The sequence below is a fragment of the Apis laboriosa genome, unplaced genomic scaffold (assembly GCF_014066325.1).
Source record: "Apis laboriosa isolate Shangri-la unplaced genomic scaffold, ASM1406632v1 scaffold42_cov153, whole genome shotgun sequence".
Taxonomy (NCBI): domain Eukaryota; kingdom Metazoa; phylum Arthropoda; class Insecta; order Hymenoptera; family Apidae; genus Apis; species Apis laboriosa.
In genome coordinates, this window is record NW_025223257.1 from 1381399 (window position 1) to 1401899 (window position 20501).

Consider the following 20501-nt stretch of genomic DNA (forward strand, 5'->3'; position numbering starts at 1 on the left):
AGAGAGAGAGAGAGAGAGGGAGAGGGAGAGGGAGACTTGGCTGGCTTTTAGAATCTGCGCTAAAACCCGGCCGGAGGCTCACGCCACACCGAAACTCGAGAAAAAGAGATTGTGGTCTGGTCTATCCTTTTCCCACGAGCACATTCTTTTTCCATCCCCACGCCCACCACCGTTTCCACCACCGTTTCCATCTCTTTCTTTCGACAGGCCTTACACTTGAAGAAATCTTTCGCGAGGGAGAGGATGTGGAAAAGGATGGCCGAAGGGAGGCGAGGTAAGGGGAGGGAAGAAATTGCGTCAATTACCCGCTGATTTCGGCATCTGATCCACGGATTACGCCCCGCCGCGAATGCTGATCCCTCTTTCGTTTATTGAGCGACGTTTTCGAAATGACACGTCCCGATTCCACCGGTTTCGCGATCCATTCCGGGGCACACCCTCCGCTTTTTGCCGCTCAGATAAGAGTAACGAATGCGTAATATACGAAATTGAATGTTTTAATAAACCGAGCTGGAAACTCGAGGGAGAAAAAGACACCCTCCTCCTCCTCCTCCTTCCTGGATGAATTAGAAAAAGGAGCTAACGTTATCGTATTCCTCCGATAGTTTCGTTCGCCGCCGAGTCGAGGCGATCCACGCATTTCTCTCGTCTTTTCTCTCTCTCTCTCTCTCTCTCTCTTTTTTTTTTCTTTTCTTTTATACAAATGAAAGTGAGGAAAAAAGAAGTGGAAAGTGGGGAAGAATTATCCGTCGATTAATCCGTCTTTCTCGCGCCCGAATCGCGTCTCTCATCAGCGACGAGGGGAGGGGGCGTTATTCGATGGGCATATTTTCGATTATCGGCCAACGAAGCGTAATCTCGCCGTAAATAGAGGATTGTCCCTGTATATAGAGAGGAAGATGAGGTGGCTGCGGGTTCATGGGAGACTGGGACGAGGGAAGGAAGGGAAAGAAAGGAGAAACGATGCGTGAGACGAGGGTTGGCGGGAAGGAGATGGGAATAAAATTCGAAAGGAGGAGGGAGGAGTGAGTGGGTGGGTGAGAGAGGTTAGAACGTCGGAGGGGGTTTGGCGGAGAGAGGGTATAGCCACCAGCGGCTCTTTAAAAGAAAGCGGGATAAACAGACAGTTGAGGAGTTCGAGGAGGGAGGAAATGTAAATTTCCAGCGAGCTGGAAGGAAGAGAAAAGAATAAGGGCTCGAACACCGTGGCGTGGGTATATTGAGTGAGCGACTGGCCCTTCCACCCGCGTCGCCTCGCCCTTGCTTCTTTAAATTTCATGTGCCAATTGTGCGCGATTGTCTTTACTTTGCCTCCTCTCTTCCGTGCTCTTCCGTGGCAACCCGGTCGGTTTATACCTCGCCTTTCTCGTTTCGAGGCCTTCTCCTCCTCTCGACTTTCACGCCAACATTCACACCGACGGCCCGCGTGACCGTGAGCGTTTTCCGCCACCGAATCATCGATTTAAACCGATCCTCCCCCACTCGGCCCGGCTATCGTTTTAATCGTAACACAGAAGGTATATATATATATATATCGCGCCGACGATGACACGTTAAATACAAGAGACGCGAGAAAACAAGTCGAGTCAGCTGCTAATGATGCAATTCGCGCAGGTGCAATTTAACGCCGAGTTTATCGCGTTACTTTCTCGACTCTGATTTCTCCGCCGAACGAATCGAACGAATCCGCCAAGTTTCCCGCTGGAAACGCGCGAAATTCATTTCTCGAGAGGCTATTCCAAATGAACTATATTTCGGCACGAAATTACGAAAACCCTTCCATCGAGTAGAAAGATTGGAATGGATGATCATCACCTGGAGGCGATGTACGAAACGCGTACGACGCAAAGAAGTCAATGTCCCTCGGGCGGGCTCGCTCTCTCGATCAGAGATGAATCAAAGAACGAACGTTGGCCTGGACGAGGCGAGAGACAGACGTGGCAAAAAACGTTCGAAACGTCTCGTCGGGCGGACACGTCGTTCCTTCTGACGAGGTTGAAAAGGGATGCAAGTCGACGTTCGCGGAATGATATTCAGAGGGATGAAGGGCACACAGAGAATGAGAAGCAACCGATGACGGTAGAGAAGTTTGCCGGATCGGTGTCCACCGATGGATGAAGCGAAAGATTCTCTCCACGCGAGGGGAGAAGAGTGTCGCGTGACAGGGGTTGAAGAAAGGAAACACGCCAGAAGTCGAACGGTCACCCTAGAACGTGCCAAGAATTTCTCGCGGTTGACCTTCCCTCGTCCACTCCTGTTTTCAGCGTGCCGAGTGTCTGTCTTTCGATGTTGCGTCCCCCGTTGTTATCCCCGACGAGGGGCGGAACAGGAAAAAGAGGAAAAGAAGAAGAGGAAGAGGAGAAGGAGGAAGAAGAAGAAGAAGAAGAAGAAGAGGCGGTTGTAAGCGAGAGCAACAGTCGCTGAATAAACACAAAGTCCAGTTAAAGTCGTAATAAATGTCTCCTCCTTTCCGATGGGCTCTTCCTCCTCCGTTGTTTCTTCCTTCCCTCTTTTTCCACCCGTTTTCCGTTTCCACCCTCTCTTTCCCCTCTTTTCACGCTCGCCGTGCTTGCTTTCCTTTCTTTCGCGGAGACAAACGGTATTGAGGGTGAAAATTGACGGCTTTATCGTCCCGCTTCCGCGAGAACTTTCCGAGGATTTGCCTTTTCCTTCTTGACGGTTTCGTATTTTCCGCTAGACATTTTCCTTCCCAACTTTTCCCACCCCCGTTTCGCAGCGGCGATTGTCTCGGGGAAAGTCTTTAAGAAAGACTGATTGGACGCAATCATTTGCTCCGTTCGTTTTAATCGCGCCACCCCTCCCTACTAATCTCCCTCGCCCTTCGTCGCGGGTTAAACAAATATTATTTTTATCCGTCCGAAAAATTCCGCGCGCGAAATAAAACTTTGAAAGTTTCTTCGGTAAAGAAAAAAAAAAAAAAAAAAATAAGTTCGATTGATCGACAACGGGATTCCCCTTCGTGGCGGTATCCATTATATAAAACGATCGTCGTACCTGGAGATCGAGTGTAACAGCGACAACGATAAAGTTGCTATGTATACAGCGATATCCGACAACACCGAATAAACACATGGCCGATAGATATTTATTTTTCTGCCTCGTGGCGGCTTAAACCCGGACGAGATACGCGAATAAACAATCCCGACATATGTTTCTCTTCCACTTGTCGTGCAGCTTTACGTGCAATCGTTCGCTTCAATTATATAACCGATCGTTTTATATACCGCTCCATCTTCGCCCATGGCAAAACCGGATATCGTTCTTCTTTGCTGCGCAAATTCCTGGATACCGAAATTATTTCGTACGACGTTTCGTTGGAACTATTGAATTGGAGCCCCTCCGATCGTTGTCCTCCAATCGTCCAAATCCTCCACCCAAACTCTCGCACGATCGCGATAAATTTAATGAAATCGAAGGTTAAGGACCTTTGGAAAATGCGATCGATGCTCGAGGATGGCCCGAGGCACTCGCGGCGGAAATAGCGACAACGATGACGCGCGTTTTTCTTTTTTTTTTCTTTTTTTTTTTTTTTTTTTTTTGCCAAACGAACGATGCACATCGGCCACTGGCGGGATCAACATTCCGCTTGAACGCTGGTGTATGACGCTCTCGATGACGCCAACACTCCCACGCGATTTTCCAGGCGCCCCCGAATGGTATTCGGATCGCGAAACAAACATCCTGCGTTCCACCAACGCGGGGAGAGAGATAGAATACGTCCTTTCGAGCTCTGTTGTTTCGACTCGCCACAAATATTTACCAAATATCGATCCCCCTTCTACCATCGCAACCCCTTTCCACCCCTTTCCACTCTCTGCAACGTAGAGAGTGGGGAAGGGACGAGGATACGCAAATTGCATTTGCGTTGACCGCCGCTGCTGCCTCGACATCGTCGATATTTGTACTAGGTTGTGTATCGAGGCGGAGATTGGCGGATCGCCAATTAAAATCTGCGTATTCGTTCGCTGTTCGCGAGGCAAGAACCGCTCTGCCCGAATTGTTATAATCGCGGATTCGCTTATGGACTCGCGTGGAGCAACGTATTCCAAGCCTCTCTCGGTACGTGGCCCGAAGCCACGAAATCGGCGAAATCTTGACCGCGTCGAGGACGATCAATTTGGCCAGATCTTCCGTCCGTCCGTCCGTCCGTTCGTCCGTTCGTTGTCGAGAATTCAACTTGTTGGCGCAAAAAGCGCCATCGGCTGGCATCGGATTCGACTCGCGTAGATTTTCGATCGTATCGAGAAATGGAAATGGAGACGTCGTGGCACGAACGCTCCTGAGCTACGCCACCGCTCGACACGTGCATTATGCATACCACTTGAATAACGGTACAGCGGTCGTATGTTGACTTCCCCGGCTGGTAATAGATAGTAACGCGTTTATTTTTAACAAAATTGCCGGCTACCTTGGGATAATGTTAGCTTCCGTCTTTGCACACGAGGTCTATGTAACGTCTTATCGATCCGTTACCAACGCGCGTATCGGATATTTACCATCCGCAATTTCTTTTTCATCCAAGGACTCGGCCTTACTCAGGGCGTGTGCTTAACCCTCGGACCATCGGTTTCCTAATGAGTATTGACTTTGAAAATATTCCACCGCTCGATACCAAACGGAAGACAAACGCGAGCCAGGTAATCAAAAAATTTGATCGGGCAGCCGCTTTAATTACGCGCGCGCGCGCGCGCGGCGATCGGGTGGGCAGGAACGAAAATAATTAGATAAAAGGGTTGGCTTAATTATCATCGAGCCGAGAATTCGAGTTCGATCCTCCTCCTCCTCCTCCTCTTTGTCGCCGCCACGTAGGGAAAAACGTAGGAAGCGCGGGAAAAGGTAAAGGTGACGACGAGCAACGGCGTAGGTCGTTAAAATAATAAAGGTTGTTATTGAACCGGCGGGTATTCGCGGGCAAAAATTTCAATTCCTCCCGATCTGCATCTGTCGCTCCGCTCTTTCCGCCCTCGCTTTCCTTCTCCTCCGCCTCCTCGGCGTTTCCCTTCGGCTGGCCCGCGAACCCTACCCAATATCGAAGAGAGAGAGCAGCTCGCGACATTATGCGAGCTATCGATACCGTGCGCGGTTTGCGGCCACGCGACGTCGTATTATTAAAGACGGAGGAGGGAAGAGGGAGGGGAGAAATCTGGCGGAGAAAAAGAGAAGAAGAAGCGGGGCGAAAAGACGACGAAAAGGGGAAAAAAACGGGGGACGATTTCGACGATGCTGTTTTTTCTGTTTCCGTCGCTGCATGAATATTCCAGCACGCGCATCTGCATAGGTTTTTCGTTCGAGAAAAAGTAGAGCGAAGCTGTGCGGTTGGGGAGGGAGTTGGTGGGTGATGGTGGTGGTAATGGAAGAAGAGAAGACAGGGAATAAAAAGGAAAATGGAAAAGGGAGATATACGAGGAGGAGGAGGAGGAGGAGGAGAGGAGCGAAGCTTTCGGGAGGACAGAACGCGAAAGGTGGAATATACCGGAGGCTTGCCTTTCCACCGGTGACGTATTATGCGAGAATAAGGAGAGGAGGAATAAGGGGAGGGGGGTGGCGGTCTGAGACGGGGGGGGGGGCTGGCTTGCGAGGAGGAGGCAGAATGTGAGCGGTTGGAAAGGTGGATGGCGGAAGATGGAAGGCGAAGAGTGAAGCGGGAGAGGACGTCGTTTGGCAATCTTAGGGGATTCCGTGGATACAATGGGATCTCAATACATCACCTCGCCTAACCCGACGCCCACCCCAACCCCCTCCAACCGCCTTGTACCCCCCCGATGTTCCTTCTCTCGTGCCACTTCCTCGTACCTCCCCCGCGTTCGTCCCGTTTGCAGCACCAGCACCAACGAGCTTCCCAGATGCCGTAATAGCTTAGGAGCCGACGTAATAGCTGCCACTGCCTTCCTAGAGAGAGTTATAGTTCAACAACGCAGAAATGGAATCGCGAGAGAAAGCTGCAGCTCAAGAAAGAGAGAGATATAGCGAGAGAGAAAGAGAGAGAGAAAGAGAGAGAGAGAGGAACTGGCAGGTGGAAGTTGTATAAGTAGAGCTGTGCCAGCAGTTGTGGAGACGGTGATGAAGCACACGGGAATGGTGAAACAGAAGAAGGAAGAGGGAACGAGGTAAGAGATCTCGAGTCGGATGCAATAACCACGGTGGAGAAGGAAGAGACGATTACGAGACGTCGCATCGCTTGTTGCAGTTGAAGCAAAAAACGAAATAATTTCAAGATCTTAAACTCCTCTTCTCCAACGTCTTAATCGAAATTGAAACGTTCGTTCCAATCGTCCAGTTTCTCTTCTTGAACGATTTTCTATCTAATTATTGTAGATAAAATCGATCGTAAAACCTCTCGAAATAAAAATTGGAATCGTTCCTTATTGCTGTCGAAACGACGACAGCAGCTTACGTACGATGTATGGGAGCGATACATCATCACGTTACGTCGTCGTTTTGCGAAAAAATTGGCGGCAATGATGATAAGAGAAGAACGAAAGGGACTATTAGGATTATCAATAGTAGCTCGATTAAAAAGAAGAAATAAATTCGAATAATTCGCTATTTGTCTTTTATAAATTTTTTACACAGATTTTTTTTCGGATATGCATATCAGGGACTGGGGATTAAATCAATTGACGTACGGAAGAACAGTAGTACACTTCTCTGTCGTGAGAGGAAACCGTAATTAAAGCGTTTCGCGAACCGGTCACGGCAACGAGCAAGAATGAAGAATAATTAATAGCAGCGACGCCGTGTGTAACGAGATATAAGTATTATTCAGGCCGAATCGATCCCCGACCGGTTCGATGTTTGGAAACCTTCGAGTATTTCAAATACGTTTATCGAGCTTAAATTTCACGTTTCTATCTCCTAATACGAATGGATCGTAACGCGATATTCGTTCCCCGAACGATTTATTTTATACCCCCGTACCAGACGTCCGCGCCACGTCGTTCTACGCTTTATTTCCATCCCGATCATTCATAATATATATAAATCTAACTGACGTGCATACACGGTAATACACCGTTTTGCCGGCAAATTTCTCGCTATTTTCAATTTTGAGAGAGAGAGAGAGAGAGAGAAAGAGAGAGAGGCGAAAGAACAAACCGGTATTCTTCGTGAAACGAGATTACGATCCGAGTTCGAAGCTCCCCAGGCGAAAATTTGTTCGAAAGTAAAGATTAGGAGGGTGGAAAACGGACGGTGGATGGAGAATCGGAGAGGAAAATCGCTCGAGTTCGAAGCTGAAAATCATGCGATCACGTCCGCATCCTCGCGCCATTTCTGTTTACCGTGCACCTAGCACAGATGCGTTACGTGATGTTGAATACCGTGATCCCGCATTCCAGTCGCGGGCATCCTGCAAGGCGGAAAGAATCCCGGCTCCGCGCTCCCCCTGTTGTCCTGTCTAACCACCACCCTCCCCCTCCAGTTTCCGCCCCACATGCTCTCGCTTCACGCTACCTTCCTCGTTCGTGCCACCCTCTCCACCTAGGAGCCTAGTGTCTTCCCCCTCCATACCATCCGCCCCCCCCTTCCCCGTACTACACCGAAAACGTAGAAGGTGCATATTCAGGAGAGAAGCTCGTGGAAACTTCGGGACGTTGACACCAGAAGCTGGATTCTGGATGGTTGGGTTGGACACAACCCGTCCGTTAACGTAGTACCCCCTGTGCGAAACTGGTAGGGGGTAGGTAGGTGGTACAGGCTGTAAGAGCAAGGTGAAGGGAGAAGGAGAGGATGGAGAGAGGGAGGGAGGGAGGGGAGAGAAAGGTGGAAAAGCAAGACAACGAGAAGGGAGACGTGTCCCGGCAGCTAGACGTTTCATGGGAGGAGGGGGCGGAAAATTCTTCGTGCACCGTTGTTAGACGAAGAAGACCGGTTATTACGTCGACCTCGTCGTCGTCGTCGTCGTCGTCGTCGTCGTCGTCGTATCGTCGTCGTCGTCGCCGTCGTGGCTGTCGACGTCGACGTCGTGCAGTTGTAGGCCACGTCGCCCCGTGGAAAAGGCGTGGCAACGTCGCGTTCGCGCACCTTTGCACCTGGTGCGCCGGGGAAGACACGCCTCCGTGGAATTCCTCTCTCTGGTCCGCCTACACTCCCGTTCCTCTCCTTCCCCATCTCTGTCACTCCGTCCGCATCCCTCTGCCTCTCTCGCTCCACCTCGTCCTGGCTCGCTCGTCCATCCGTTCTCCACTCCTCCGTTCGTCTCGCTCATCTCTTGGCTAAGAGGAGATCTCGCCGATCTCTATTCTCTTCTCTGCCTGCCCCTCTACCGAGCCAACGTCACCACTACTACGTCCTCTTTCTCTCTATCCGCTACTTCTGGAGCTCCACCACCAATTCTATCCTCCGTAGCCGGGAGAACCAAGCTCCTCCACCACTACCACCACCACCACCACCATCACGACCACCACCACCACAACCACCACCACCACCACCACCACCACCCATCACCACCACCACCATCGGTCATCACCGTCTCCTCTCCTGGACTACTCCACCGCCACTATCCTGCTTTAAAATCGTTCCGGTTAGATGCATGTGTGTTTCGTACATAGAAGTAGTAGACGAAATCCGACGGTGACCGAGACGCATGCCCGTAGAGTATGTGCGATTGCTCGCTCGTAAAGGGTATAACACGAGGCACCACGAGTGTGCTTGTGTGTGTGTATATCCACGCGTGTATATATGTGTATTCGACTTCTATTCGCGTGGTGGAGCTTCACATACACACGTTCAAGTGCGCGCGCAATGCTCGCCTCCGCTAGCTAGCAGTGCCATCCGCCCACTCGGTATTCACGCCGTTCCACGTGACCCCCCTTAACCATGGTACCCCTTCCACCGACCGAGCTTTCGGGGGAAGGAAAGGAAAGGAAAGGAAAGGAAAGGAAAGGAAAGGAAAGGGAAAGAAAGGAAGGAAAAGAGAGAAAAAATATAGGGGGCGAAACGGAGAATTCGAGTAGAGGAGAAATGCTCGCGAGCGGGTGCGATTACCGCAGACTCGCGGAATCCCTTTTCACTCCCCAACCCCCGTTGTGAAGCTTCCTTTTTTTCCCTTCCTCCCTCTCTCTCTCTCTCTCTCTATCTCTCTTTCTCCCTCTCTCCCTCTCTCCCTCTCTCTCTCTCTCTCTCTCCTTAAGATGCGAGCTACTGTCGGAACGTTACCGTGCACGCGTCTACCTAGGCGGGGAGGAGAGGGGGAGAGGAAGGACGTACGTATTGATCAGGGCCAAGTAATGTCTGGAGATGCAGTCGGAATTACTTTGGGTCATTTGATTTCTATGCCCTGTCACGAGGAGTCGATGGAAACCGAATTCATCCCCTTCGAATCGTTCCGAGCGAAATGGCTTGCATCTGTTTTGAGTTTGTCGATAGTTTGATCGACGAACGAAACGTCTTTTTATCCTTAAAAGAAAGGTTCCTTTTTTTTTCCTCGAGAAAAAGAAGAAGTAGACGAAACTGTTTGAAATTTCTTTTGTTTGCATGTTTCCATTTCTTCAGTCTTGGTGTGACGACGAAAATGGGGAAAATGTATCGTCTCGAAGAGACGATAGAAGTTAACGAGAACGAAACTTTGGACGTTAAAGAAGTCGTATATGTATACGAACGAAGGATGGAGATAAAGGGAAATTTTCCTCTATACGTCTGAGCGAAGAAAAAGGAAAAGTCACGTTTTCGGGCTGTGCGACTCGATCTCGAATGTCCCTTATCCCGAAGTCTGACACTCGTAACGAGTAGGAAAGAAAAGAAAAGAAAAGAAAAAAAAAAAAGAAAAAAATCACCAAGAGGACGTAAAATCAAAACTACGCTTCTTTTATAACCCCTGTGGAATAACGCGTGTCGTAAATTGCTTGCCTTCGATCGACCGACCACCATCTTTCCACGAGCGAATGGAATTTTCCCGTGAAAAGACGCGAGTGATGCAGATTTAATTAAAACTGCGCTTCCTCGAGATTGAATTAAAAAAGGGAAGAAGTTAATCGTCTTTTCGTGTATCGATCCTAGAGATCCGACGTGGACCTAAATTCCAACTGGGCCGGAAAATTGGAAAAGGCTCGCCGCTCCAGTTAATTATCCTCCTTGGCGATCGATCGAGGAAAAGCAAATCTCGTCGTCTCCGAGGAGGAAATTTGAAAAAGTCCAAGGACGAATAGTTGAAAGTCGACCACGCGATTTACTGAATTAACGATAACGCATGCACGAAACGTGCGAGCGTGCTTGAAAACTTCGTGCCCTTTTTTCCAGATCGAAATCGCAGGCCGAGAGTGTTCGAGCGTGAGATCGCGCCTGTTGGTAATTATTTACGGAGTGTCGAGCCTCTCCTTCATTAACACACTAATTACGTGGCGTGCGTGTAACAAGTTGGGGAATATATAGAGAGAAACTGGAATCAGCTCCTTACGACGAAACTTCCCACGTCGTATCCCTTTCTTGCCGAGTATGATAACGTTTGCGCGAATCAAACATCTGTTTACAAAGTTGCAGATTTCGGTTAGCACATCGACGCGTCTCCTTCAATTAATCTACTCATCGCGATATCATTAAATATTCACGCGCAAAACTTGTCGTTTCGTAATATTCTTTCGCAAATATACGATGTATTTCTTAAATGGATATATACATATACAAATCGATCAAAATTGCAGAGCGAAAGCGTTGCTCCGTAAACTTTTTTATAAGAAATTTAAGGAATCCTACGTAACAAGTTTCGTTATTAAATTGCGTCAATTTTGATAAAAGACACGAGGAGGGAAAAAATTGTTCGAATCCTTAGAGGAAGGAAATTAGATCGTTTCCAGGTTAATCGAGGAGGGTAGGATGGAACAGGTTTGGAAGAGGTGTGTCGTGCAACAGCACGTGGTGTTTCGCGCGAGAGGCTGCGTTTCCCACGCGTGGGGGATGACAGGGGTGTATACGGTCGGCCGATCAGTGGGTAGAGGGGTTGTTTAGAGCGAGCGAAAGAGAGGAAGACAGACGGTAAAAGGGAGGAGGAGAGGCAACGAGGAGGGGTGAAAAGCACGTGGTGCAGGCGACGCGCGCCTCTCCAGCCACGGCTGCCTGTATATCTATCGAGCATTCCACCCCCAGCATCGCCCCCACTTGTTGTGCTTTACCGTGTTGTGTTGCTATGTTGCCTTGTGTATCGAGAAAGTTCAACGCCGGCTAGACGATGTTTCCCATCCAACACCGGCCGTCAGAATCAACAGGCTTCTCTCCTCTCCAAAGTCCGCTCGTCTCCTCTCCAAAGAGGAGGAGGAGGAGGAGGAGGAGGAGGATTCAAGAACGAAACTTTTTCAACAAGATTAAAATTTCATGATACGTACAACGGCAAGTCGAGGGAATAGAATTTTGATCGGGACGAGGAAAAACTGGCCTCGACAAATCTCATTTCGAGATTTACCACCGTGGCCAACAACTTTCTTTTTGATTACGTCGGGGACGTTGCTGCGGGAGATCGATTTTTCTCCCCCCCTCTTTCTCTATATTTTCTCCCCTGCTACTTTTCTCTTCTCTTTTCCTTCTTTTTTTTTTTTTTTTTGAAAAAACTATCGTATCATCAACGAACGATTTTGAAAACTCTTTTCGAGGAGGAAGAGATACGCGAGCCAGAGATACGCGTTTTCCGACAAATGTGTCGAGTCTCGATGAACTGGATTACAGAAATTAAATTTTTCCGTTCGATAAACGCAAGATTATACGATATAGGGCAAGTTTGAAACGACGACGTCTGCCGATTTTCGACCGGCAAATTCGTTGATTATCGAAAGGGTAACGCGCAGAGATGCCGAGTTCTTCAAGGGGATGTATGATTATTGAACGCCCGTTCTCGGTCGAATTTTAAGGGTGGCAACCCTAAAGGGAATATTCCCGCCGTTCATTTCCTATCATTTGTTCGCAACTTTTAATTCCTTCGCGTCGATCCAAAACCTCGCCATTACAACAATAATAATAATAATAATAATAATAATAATAACAACTTTTCAATCGATATTCGAACTCTCGAACTCGTCAATGCATTCGTACACAATGTATTGCTCGAGATAATATCGCAACAGAGATAGATTTTCAACGGTGTCTCGAGAGGTGTTTAAGAGGGTGTCGACCAGGCAATTTTTGACAATTCCCCCCCTCCTCCCCCGAAAACGTAGTCCACCGTTTCGAGATGAATGGGAGATTCGAGCGATACAAGTGACTACCCCAAAGGGAACATCCCCCAGGATCTTTAACTCCGTAGTCCTTCCAGAAGCAGGCGGCCCACTTGGTATGCAAGAAGTATAGCCATTCATCTCCCGATCTCCGGCAAAGACCCGACCTCCGGATATAAATTAGCTTTTGTTTAGCATTCAATGCAAGCCGCCTTTTCCACCGGCCATCCCCCACCCCCACGGTTGATCCACGGTTAGACAGCCACCTGCTCGAACCACCCTCGCCAATCCGGTGCAATTAATGTAGCCACTGGCTGCCTCTCGGTCCAGCCAATTAAACATTTGCGATTCCCGTGAAAAGGAATCGCCTCCGCGTTAAAAGGGAATTAAATTCCCCAAGGTATTGGGAGAGGAATATCCTTACGTAAAAATTTCCCCTTTCCTATCTCTCTCTCTCTCTCCCTCCTCTCCGTGAAGAAGCAAAAGAAGAAAAAGAGAAGGAGGGAAGAAAGAGAGGGGATGGTCGATATCGATATAACCGGACGATATTTTTCTTAAGCAAAATATCGATCGAGAATGGATAAATGAAAATGAGAGATATACCCGTGCCAATCTGCATTTCCGTATCAAAGTCAAGGGGGGAATTCAGTCAGGGAGTCGTGGTGAAAAATCTTCGAAGATAAGCTGGAGGGGAGAAAAGGGAGAACGAAGAGATGTCGAGTACGTGAGGTACATTGTCCGTCGCCGAATCTAGGAGAGGTTTAATCTATCATTACGCGGCAGGGAAGGAACAATGTCGGGAAGGGAGGGGGAGGGCGAGAAGCCGCGGTAACTAACTACTAGGAATAATTAATAAATGCGAGGAGGATGCATTAGTATGCGCGATGGCATAGGATGAGCTCGTGCGGAGGTCCGTGCGGAGCGAACGAGTGGGCGCGAGCGAGTGTGCTCTCCGAGGTTCTGGAGAAGGGAAGGGGAGAGGAGAGGAGAGTCGGAGGAATTATAAAATAATAAAGAGAAAATTACGTAATGCGAGGATCAGATGAGAATTAGAGAGGACAATGAAGACGACGCGGGTAAACCAGCGTCGTCTAACCCGGCTAGACCGTCCAAACGTGGGTGGGAAAATGGTGTAAGATGGAGAGGGCGAGGGCTGGAAAAGGGATGGAAAACGGAGGTCGAGGACCAGACGTCTTAATGTCTGCAACGTCTCTGAACGCGTCCCTTGCGCATGACTATCTTCTCTCGCGAGGTTACGTCTTTCCCGATAAGGCTTCCACTCGCACCACGAATAAACTCCAACGAATATCTAACGAATTCTTGTTTCCTGCCCCGATTTCAATAAATCTTGAATACAAAAAGCTTCGAAAATGGGCTTCGAAATTTCCTCCTATTTCCGTGAGATCGATGGAATAATAATCTTTAAATGGATATTCGTCAAAGGGACGAAATCTCTTCCTTCGAGAGGGAATCGCACGAAATTTATCGAACACGTAGGGGGAGGAGGGGGAGGGGAAGGGGGCGTGATCTCGTCCGTTAATCGGGCTTCCTAATTAGTAGTCAGACGACGTATACCCGGCTGCGACTTTGTAAATGGTAACAATGTTATGTAATTAGGTAAAAAGTTCTGTAATCAAGAAGTAGATCTCCTCGAGCGAGCTTCTCTCTCTCTCTCTCTCTCTCTCTGTCTCGAGCCATCCCATCCCTCTCATTCGTATTAAAATAGTCTCGCTAGGAAAGCGTGCGTTGCGCCCTGCATATCTTAAAACCCAGGGGTTGCCCGAGGACTAAGATCCGCCACCCCCATCCGGTTCTGATTTTTCTCGCGATTCATATTGGCCACGGAGGAGAGAGCGTACGGATTATGGTTCGTGAGAATCGTGGGCGTCCCTCCTTTTTTTTTTTCTTCTTTAAATTTCTTTTCCACGCCCCGTGAAAAATAATATTTTTTTCCCATCCGCGATTGAGCGTGGCGGGCGCGGACTCTTTATTTATTATAACACGAATCGAAACGAAAATTCACGGGCGTCTAATTGTGTTTGTAAAAAAAAAAAAAAAAATGAAAGAAAAAAAGAACGATCGCGATAAGTTCAAGCGCATTTAATTATTTCGCAAGACGCAGAGAAGTAAGCGTTGCCAGTTTATTCGAGCGGTTATTCGATGTTTAATGAAACAGGATCGAACGAGTTGACCAGGTATAACGTTTGCACGTGCACGATCGGCATTAGTCTTCCTGATATCATCGTATAGAGTCGAGAATCATTCGCAAAGTCAACGAAACGAACCGAAACTGTTGACGTCAGTGTTTCCAACAAGCGTATAGTTCGAGCACGATGATCTCATTGTCCGATACATGTGCAAACGTATTAGCCGGGCAAGATTTTTCGCGTACGTGTGTGTGTGTGTGTGTGTGCGTGCGTCGAGGAATCGAGCACCGTTCCCCGGCAACACGTGTGCGTTTGTCAGCTTCTTAGAAAGCGACGAATACGTGTTCGCATGTATAATTTTCCTCGTTTCCATGGCAACTTCTATCCTGTTCTTGGCCCGATTATCGGACAACTCCTCGTAAAAAAAAAAAAAAAAAGAAAAAAGAAAAAAGAAAAAAAGTAGCTCGACTTTTTCTTTATCGAACGCTTGAAACTTTGTAGCGGTCGAAAGAGTTGAAACTACGAGACGGGACTACGAGAGAACCGAACCGAACCGAGGATTTAGAATCGATAAGACGAAATGTCACGTCTCGACGAGACGAAGACAAGAACGATATTAGATTTTCGAAGTAAATGAAATCGTGTATCAAGCGAATATTCTTAATCGAAATAGCTCGCGGACGAAAGATTTGAAAACTATCATTAACTCTTCGCCCGATCGCGCGCGCTCTCGTACTCGTATCGAAGGGTAGATACTGCGAAAGGGAACAGGAGACAGGAAACAAATCGCGGACGAGTTTGATCGCGATGCGCATGGAGGAGAGAGAGAGAGAGAGAGAGAGAAAAAGAGAGGAGGAGAGGGGTGTAACTCGTAGGATCGCGTGCAATAACGGCTGGTGGTTGTGTATCGGCGTGCACTGACACGCCGAGACGAAACGATTTCAATAAACAAGCTTGACGCACACGTACGTGCAAAGTGGCACGAATGGTTTTTTCCTAGAGCCGGCTACGTGCGTGGGCGGCATCGGCTTTGCTTCCCTATCGCACGTAAAAGCCAAGATAAACATTATTTATTTTTTATTTTTTTCCTTTTTCTTTCTCTTATTCCACCGCGCGTACGTAGACGCGAAGATGTGTGTGGATCGTGGTGGTGCTAGTGGTGGTTGTGTATACGTGTAAGGTTGCGCAGATTGTGTCGTGTGCATAAGCATCGGTGAATGAAGACGTTGTATCGCAATAAGGCGGTACGGTTACTATTCGATAAAATTAAATCCGGCGATCCTCTGAACGCGGATATTGCGCCCGAGATCGCCTCGATGTAAATCGTTGGTAAAATACGACGAGGCCGGTTACGTTAACCACGTTGGCAATTGCGTGTTACATTCGTCCCTCGTTGCTTCGTATCGCGTACGATTTAGATTGCACGTCACTACCCGTTTATTTAACTTTACCAGCACGCGCATTACTTGCGTTACAATACAACGTTTACGTCACCGGGTCCCCGTGCCATTTCATGAAAATTGTGCATTCTTTTAAATAACGATATATCAAGTTGCCGTTGTATACACCCGAGTATGCGCGAGTATCAAATAAACCGTCAAAAACCGTTCCGTCCCCCGGAATATTGCAATGCGAATTGGTAATGCGCATCGATTGCATTTCGCGTCTCCTTTGTTTACGAACGTGATACGAACGGCGAGACTCATTCAATATAAAATCGAAAGTGCTACTCGCTCCTTCTAAACGGCGTCTCGTGCTAACTCTTGCCAAACCCAATCGAACTCCTCAATTTTACAATTCCCATCAATCGCGACCGATTCGAAAAGGCGAGAGGAAGGGAGAGGAAGAGAGAGAGGGAAAGAAAGAGGAAAAGAGAAAGAGAGAGAGAAAGAGAGAGAGAAAGAGAGGAGAAATTGATTCGGTAAAGTTTTCCCTAAATCGTAGGACACGTTTCGCTCGTTAAGAGTCGTGGACGGATAAGTAACGACGGCGCCGAGCGTTGGCGGAGTGGTCGGTCGGTCGGTCGAGAGAGAGCGAAGAGAGGAGGAAAGGGAATGGTGGAGGGAGTTAGGTGGTACAGGACGCGGGAGCAGGCTGGAATTAAATAAAAATAAAACGCGAGATAATAACGTTAGCGAAGGAACCGAGAAGCCCAAGACAAATAGCCGAGGGAAAACAAAGCGTATTATAAATACCGGGTGACAGGACGAGTTGGTATTGGAGAGTGAGCGCGCGACAGAGTAAGAGGGTGGTTTTCAACGGGGGCGAGGCGGCGAGAAGAAGGAAAAAGAGGGGGTTTGGTCGGTGGTTGGCAACGACGAGGACGAGGACGAGGACGAGGACGAGGACAACGACGACGACGACGACGGCGACGACGACGACGTAGTGGCCGTGTCGTGTTCTGCGCGGAAGAGAGAAGAAAACGTTGGGAGGAAAGCAGGCAACGATGCCCCTCTAGCATTTTTGCTACCTGCGGACACAATGAGTGGCCGGATTTCTTTTTCCGCGGTCGTTACTCACCCTCCCGACGAGGGATAGTATTCTTATCCAAGCCGGAATTACAAATTTCAGACACCGAGCCCTTGTGTCGGACAGGATTCTGACTGCGCGTTATATTCTCCTCCAAAGTGGCTTTGCTTCGCGCGCGCTCTCCTTTTACAATTACCCTATCTACCCTACCTCCCTTCTCTCCTCCTTTCTTTCTTTTTTTTCCCCCCTCCTTTTTCTCCACGTGTCTCTTTTTCCTCCCCTCCTCTCCTCTCCGCTCTTCATTTATTTTTTGGCATTCGGACAGAGAAGAGACGAAATATATATATATATATATATATATATACGTTCGAGTGTATGATAGATTACTCACACTAGGACGAGCGTGGCCGCGCGGATTCAGCTGCCAAGGAACCGTCGATGGCTGGAATTGCTCCTTTCCCCACGAACCGTTGTCGAACGGGTTCTCACCGATGTGTCCCTGAAACAAAAAATCCTTTTGGTCAGTACAAATCGGATCAAACTTTTCCTAAATCTATCTGTTCTCGCAAGCATCCAACGATCATTGCAATACAAACTCTTACACTCACCTCTGACAAAGCGAAACGAGAGAAAAAAAAGGAATGCGAGGAGGAAAAGTTCGAAGAAGGAAATTGGACGGAATAAAATCACGCGATTTGACTTTTTTCTCGTCGAGCAAGGTACAACTGCTCGTTAACGCGAGGAAAAAAGAGAGAAAGGGAGAGAGAGAGAGAGAGAGAGAGAAAAGAAGTTTGCTCTCCAACAGTTTCGCGAGAAAATATTTATTCCTCTGGTGGTATTTTCCTCGCGAGAGGAAAGCAAGCGAGCGAAACCCGCCGCGAAGAAAGGAGACATCGATCTCCCGGAGTTCGCAGTTTCAAAGTTTTTTTCTCCTCGATGCTCCTTCACGCAGCGCCGAGCTTATTTTTGTAATATATTCCGCGCCCACCACCGCCCCTTCCCCGACTTTGCACCCCGTAAGCCTTATTTTTCTTTTAACTTTATTTCTAACCTAGAATCCCGCGACTTCAACAGAGGTGGCACGCGCATAAATCAGCCGGTATAATGAGAACACTTCGTCTTCGGCCGGCTCGCCCTCTCGCTCGCAGACGCATCCCTTACGGGGCCGGCTATTATATCATTCTTTACTTCGCCCGCGTGGATCTCTCTGCCCGCCGCGATTATATTAATATTCTCGCTCGCACGATTCCGTCATCCCTTCGTCTCTCCCTTTAATTTTTCTCACTCGTTTCGATTTCCAACAAATTTTTAGCCCCCCCTCTATATAGGATTAACCGATTATCCGATTTACATCTATTAAAGTTGTCTATTTAAGTTGTTTTCGTTCGCGATATATGAAAGGTGAAGCGACACTTTTTCGCGTTTTGAAAGTTTACCGAGAATTCTAATTTTTCCTTCTTTCTCTCTCTCTCTCTCTCTCTCTCTCTCTCTCTCTCTCTCTCTCTCTCTCTCTCTCACCCTTATTATTTCGAATTCGTGAAACCTCATGAATATTTCCTCCCATCATCCACCAATTACCTATATTTGCACACGTGATACATTTATACCAAAATTTCTCCGAGAATAATCGGATAATCGAACGTTAATAATAGATCAGAATGACAGTGTATATTTCCGAATAATTCGTGGTTAAGAGAGATTGAAATTTTTCATTTCTGAAACCTGTTTACCACATTCCCGCTCGCAAGCGAAAGGAAAGAAAGAAAGAAAGAAAGAGAGAAAGAAAAAGGTGAAGAAAAAAAATCCGCAGACCTGTCAAAACCGTATTATATCATATGTATAATCGTGCCGCGGAATTTGGCCGTGAACACGCAATATAACGCAGCTGTGCAGATTTTAATCGAATTACTTTGCCGATTTATAATTAGCCGAATCTCTGTTCTCACGGCTCGCCATTGCGCAATCTTTTCGAGGCGTGTTCCTGCGTGGGTGAGATGGACCGTGCAACAGAAGAAAATGGGAAAGGCTCGTGACCAAATTCGATTTATAATTAGAAGAAGAGATACGTATACGAAATTAGAAGGGAGCCAGGCAATAACCGCGAATATAGAGATACGATTTTAATATTCCGTCACGCGAGAAGAACGAGAAACCGCGATGCGCAATTAATCGATGCGCGATCGAACGATGAAGAAATTCCTGCATAATTCAGATAAATCCATCCTTAGGAATCCATCGTCCTTCCTCTTTTCACGAACGATCGAACGCACATCGAACAAACGGACGACGACGACGACGACGATGACGACGAGGCGATGCCATTTTCTCACGGATCGAGGCTTGATCGTTTCGCGAAACCCATCGACGAGCGGTTTATTCCAGGAGGAGGGGGAGAGGAGGGGGAAGAGCGACGTGTTCCGTTCGCGGCGAAGTACAAGGCAGAAATAAACAGTGGCGGTGGAAAATAATGAACCGGATAGCATATATAAATACCCGACGGCTATTGAGGCACATTGTGCGCTTCATTTGCATGAGGCAGCCGCGTTCTCGACGCGCAGCTGGACATACACGCGACAAAAGAAACGCGCAAACAAAACACGCAACACGGCCACGTCGTGTGCCACCACGCACTCGCCTAACGTTCCGCGTTCCTTCCACCTTCTCGAGCATCCGCGTGGCATCTTATCGTATCCGGTGCACAGCCAAACCATCGGTTTCTCAACGTCCCACATACCTTGTTCCCTCGAATGCTGGCTGCGTTTCGATGCAATTAGCCTCCCCGAGGAGGAGGGGAGCCGAGAGGGAGCCGTGTGTCGTTGTGTTGCGCCACGTGGACAGATGGGTTAACGGATGGATTGACGAGCGACGAGCGTGAGAGTGGCGCATAACTTTCCCGATTTCGACGACGACGAGTTGATAGCGTGCGGTTGGCGCCCTGGATACGATGAACGATAAGCCGGCTTAATATCGCGGGATCGAACGGAGATTAGAGTTTGTCAGATTCGACGGGAGTAATTTCCGCGCGGTGGATACGCTATATTAAATTTGCGGGGCGAAATAAAAATAAATGAAACGAGATAAGAGATGCGGTGACGACACGCGACGCGTCGAGAGGAAAAAAAAAAAAAATAAAAAATTGCGGGGAGAGATGTAGAAACGTAGAAAACGCGTTAGATGGTTACGGGTGAGAGAATTGGCGGCGAAAGCAATAAAAAAAAAAGAAAAAAAAAAAAAAAGGTTATAAAATTAGTATACAAGGCTGATAATAAAAAAACGATGATCGACGAAGATTACTCGGGGGGAGGGGGGAGCTCCTCGAAAGACGGCGAAATGAAACGTTTTTATCGGTCGCTCGTGTCTTCGAAGAGGGATGATAGGGCGAAGGGGGAGGGAGAGGGAGGGAAGGAGAGGGGTGGCGGCGAAGGAAGAATGGAGGAGGGGAGGGGTGGCAGTGATTGTAATCATATTTTCAGGGGGACGGATTTATGCAACGCACCTCGTCGTCTCTGTACATAAAACGCATTTAAAATTCTCGAGGCAGGCGGGAAAGGTGGCTGCTGTCCTTGTCGATGGGGCAGGGTGACGGGGGGAGGGGGTGGTGGAGCGCCGCGGGGGTTGTAATTGGCAATATCTATCGAATTTTACAATAAATCTCACCGAGCCCCGAAGGAGAGCCGACGGGGGTGGGGCGTAGCAATAAAACACCGGGTAGTATCGCGAGGGGCTG

At 48.2% G+C, this 20501-nt stretch overlaps 1 protein-coding gene across 21 annotated transcripts in view; it reads right to left on the minus strand.

The window, feature by feature from the left end:
- Positions 1-20501, minus strand: part of LOC122716153 (forkhead box protein P1-like) — a 196545-nt gene that overhangs the window by 91066 nt on the left and 84978 nt on the right. For all 21 annotated transcript variants that reach the window (XM_043938959.1, XM_043938960.1, XM_043938957.1 and 18 more), the window contains one exon: positions 17166-17273. In XM_043938959.1, coding sequence (XP_043794894.1) covers positions 17166-17273 — 108 coding nt within the window. The remainder of the gene's footprint in view (positions 1-17165; positions 17274-20501) is intronic.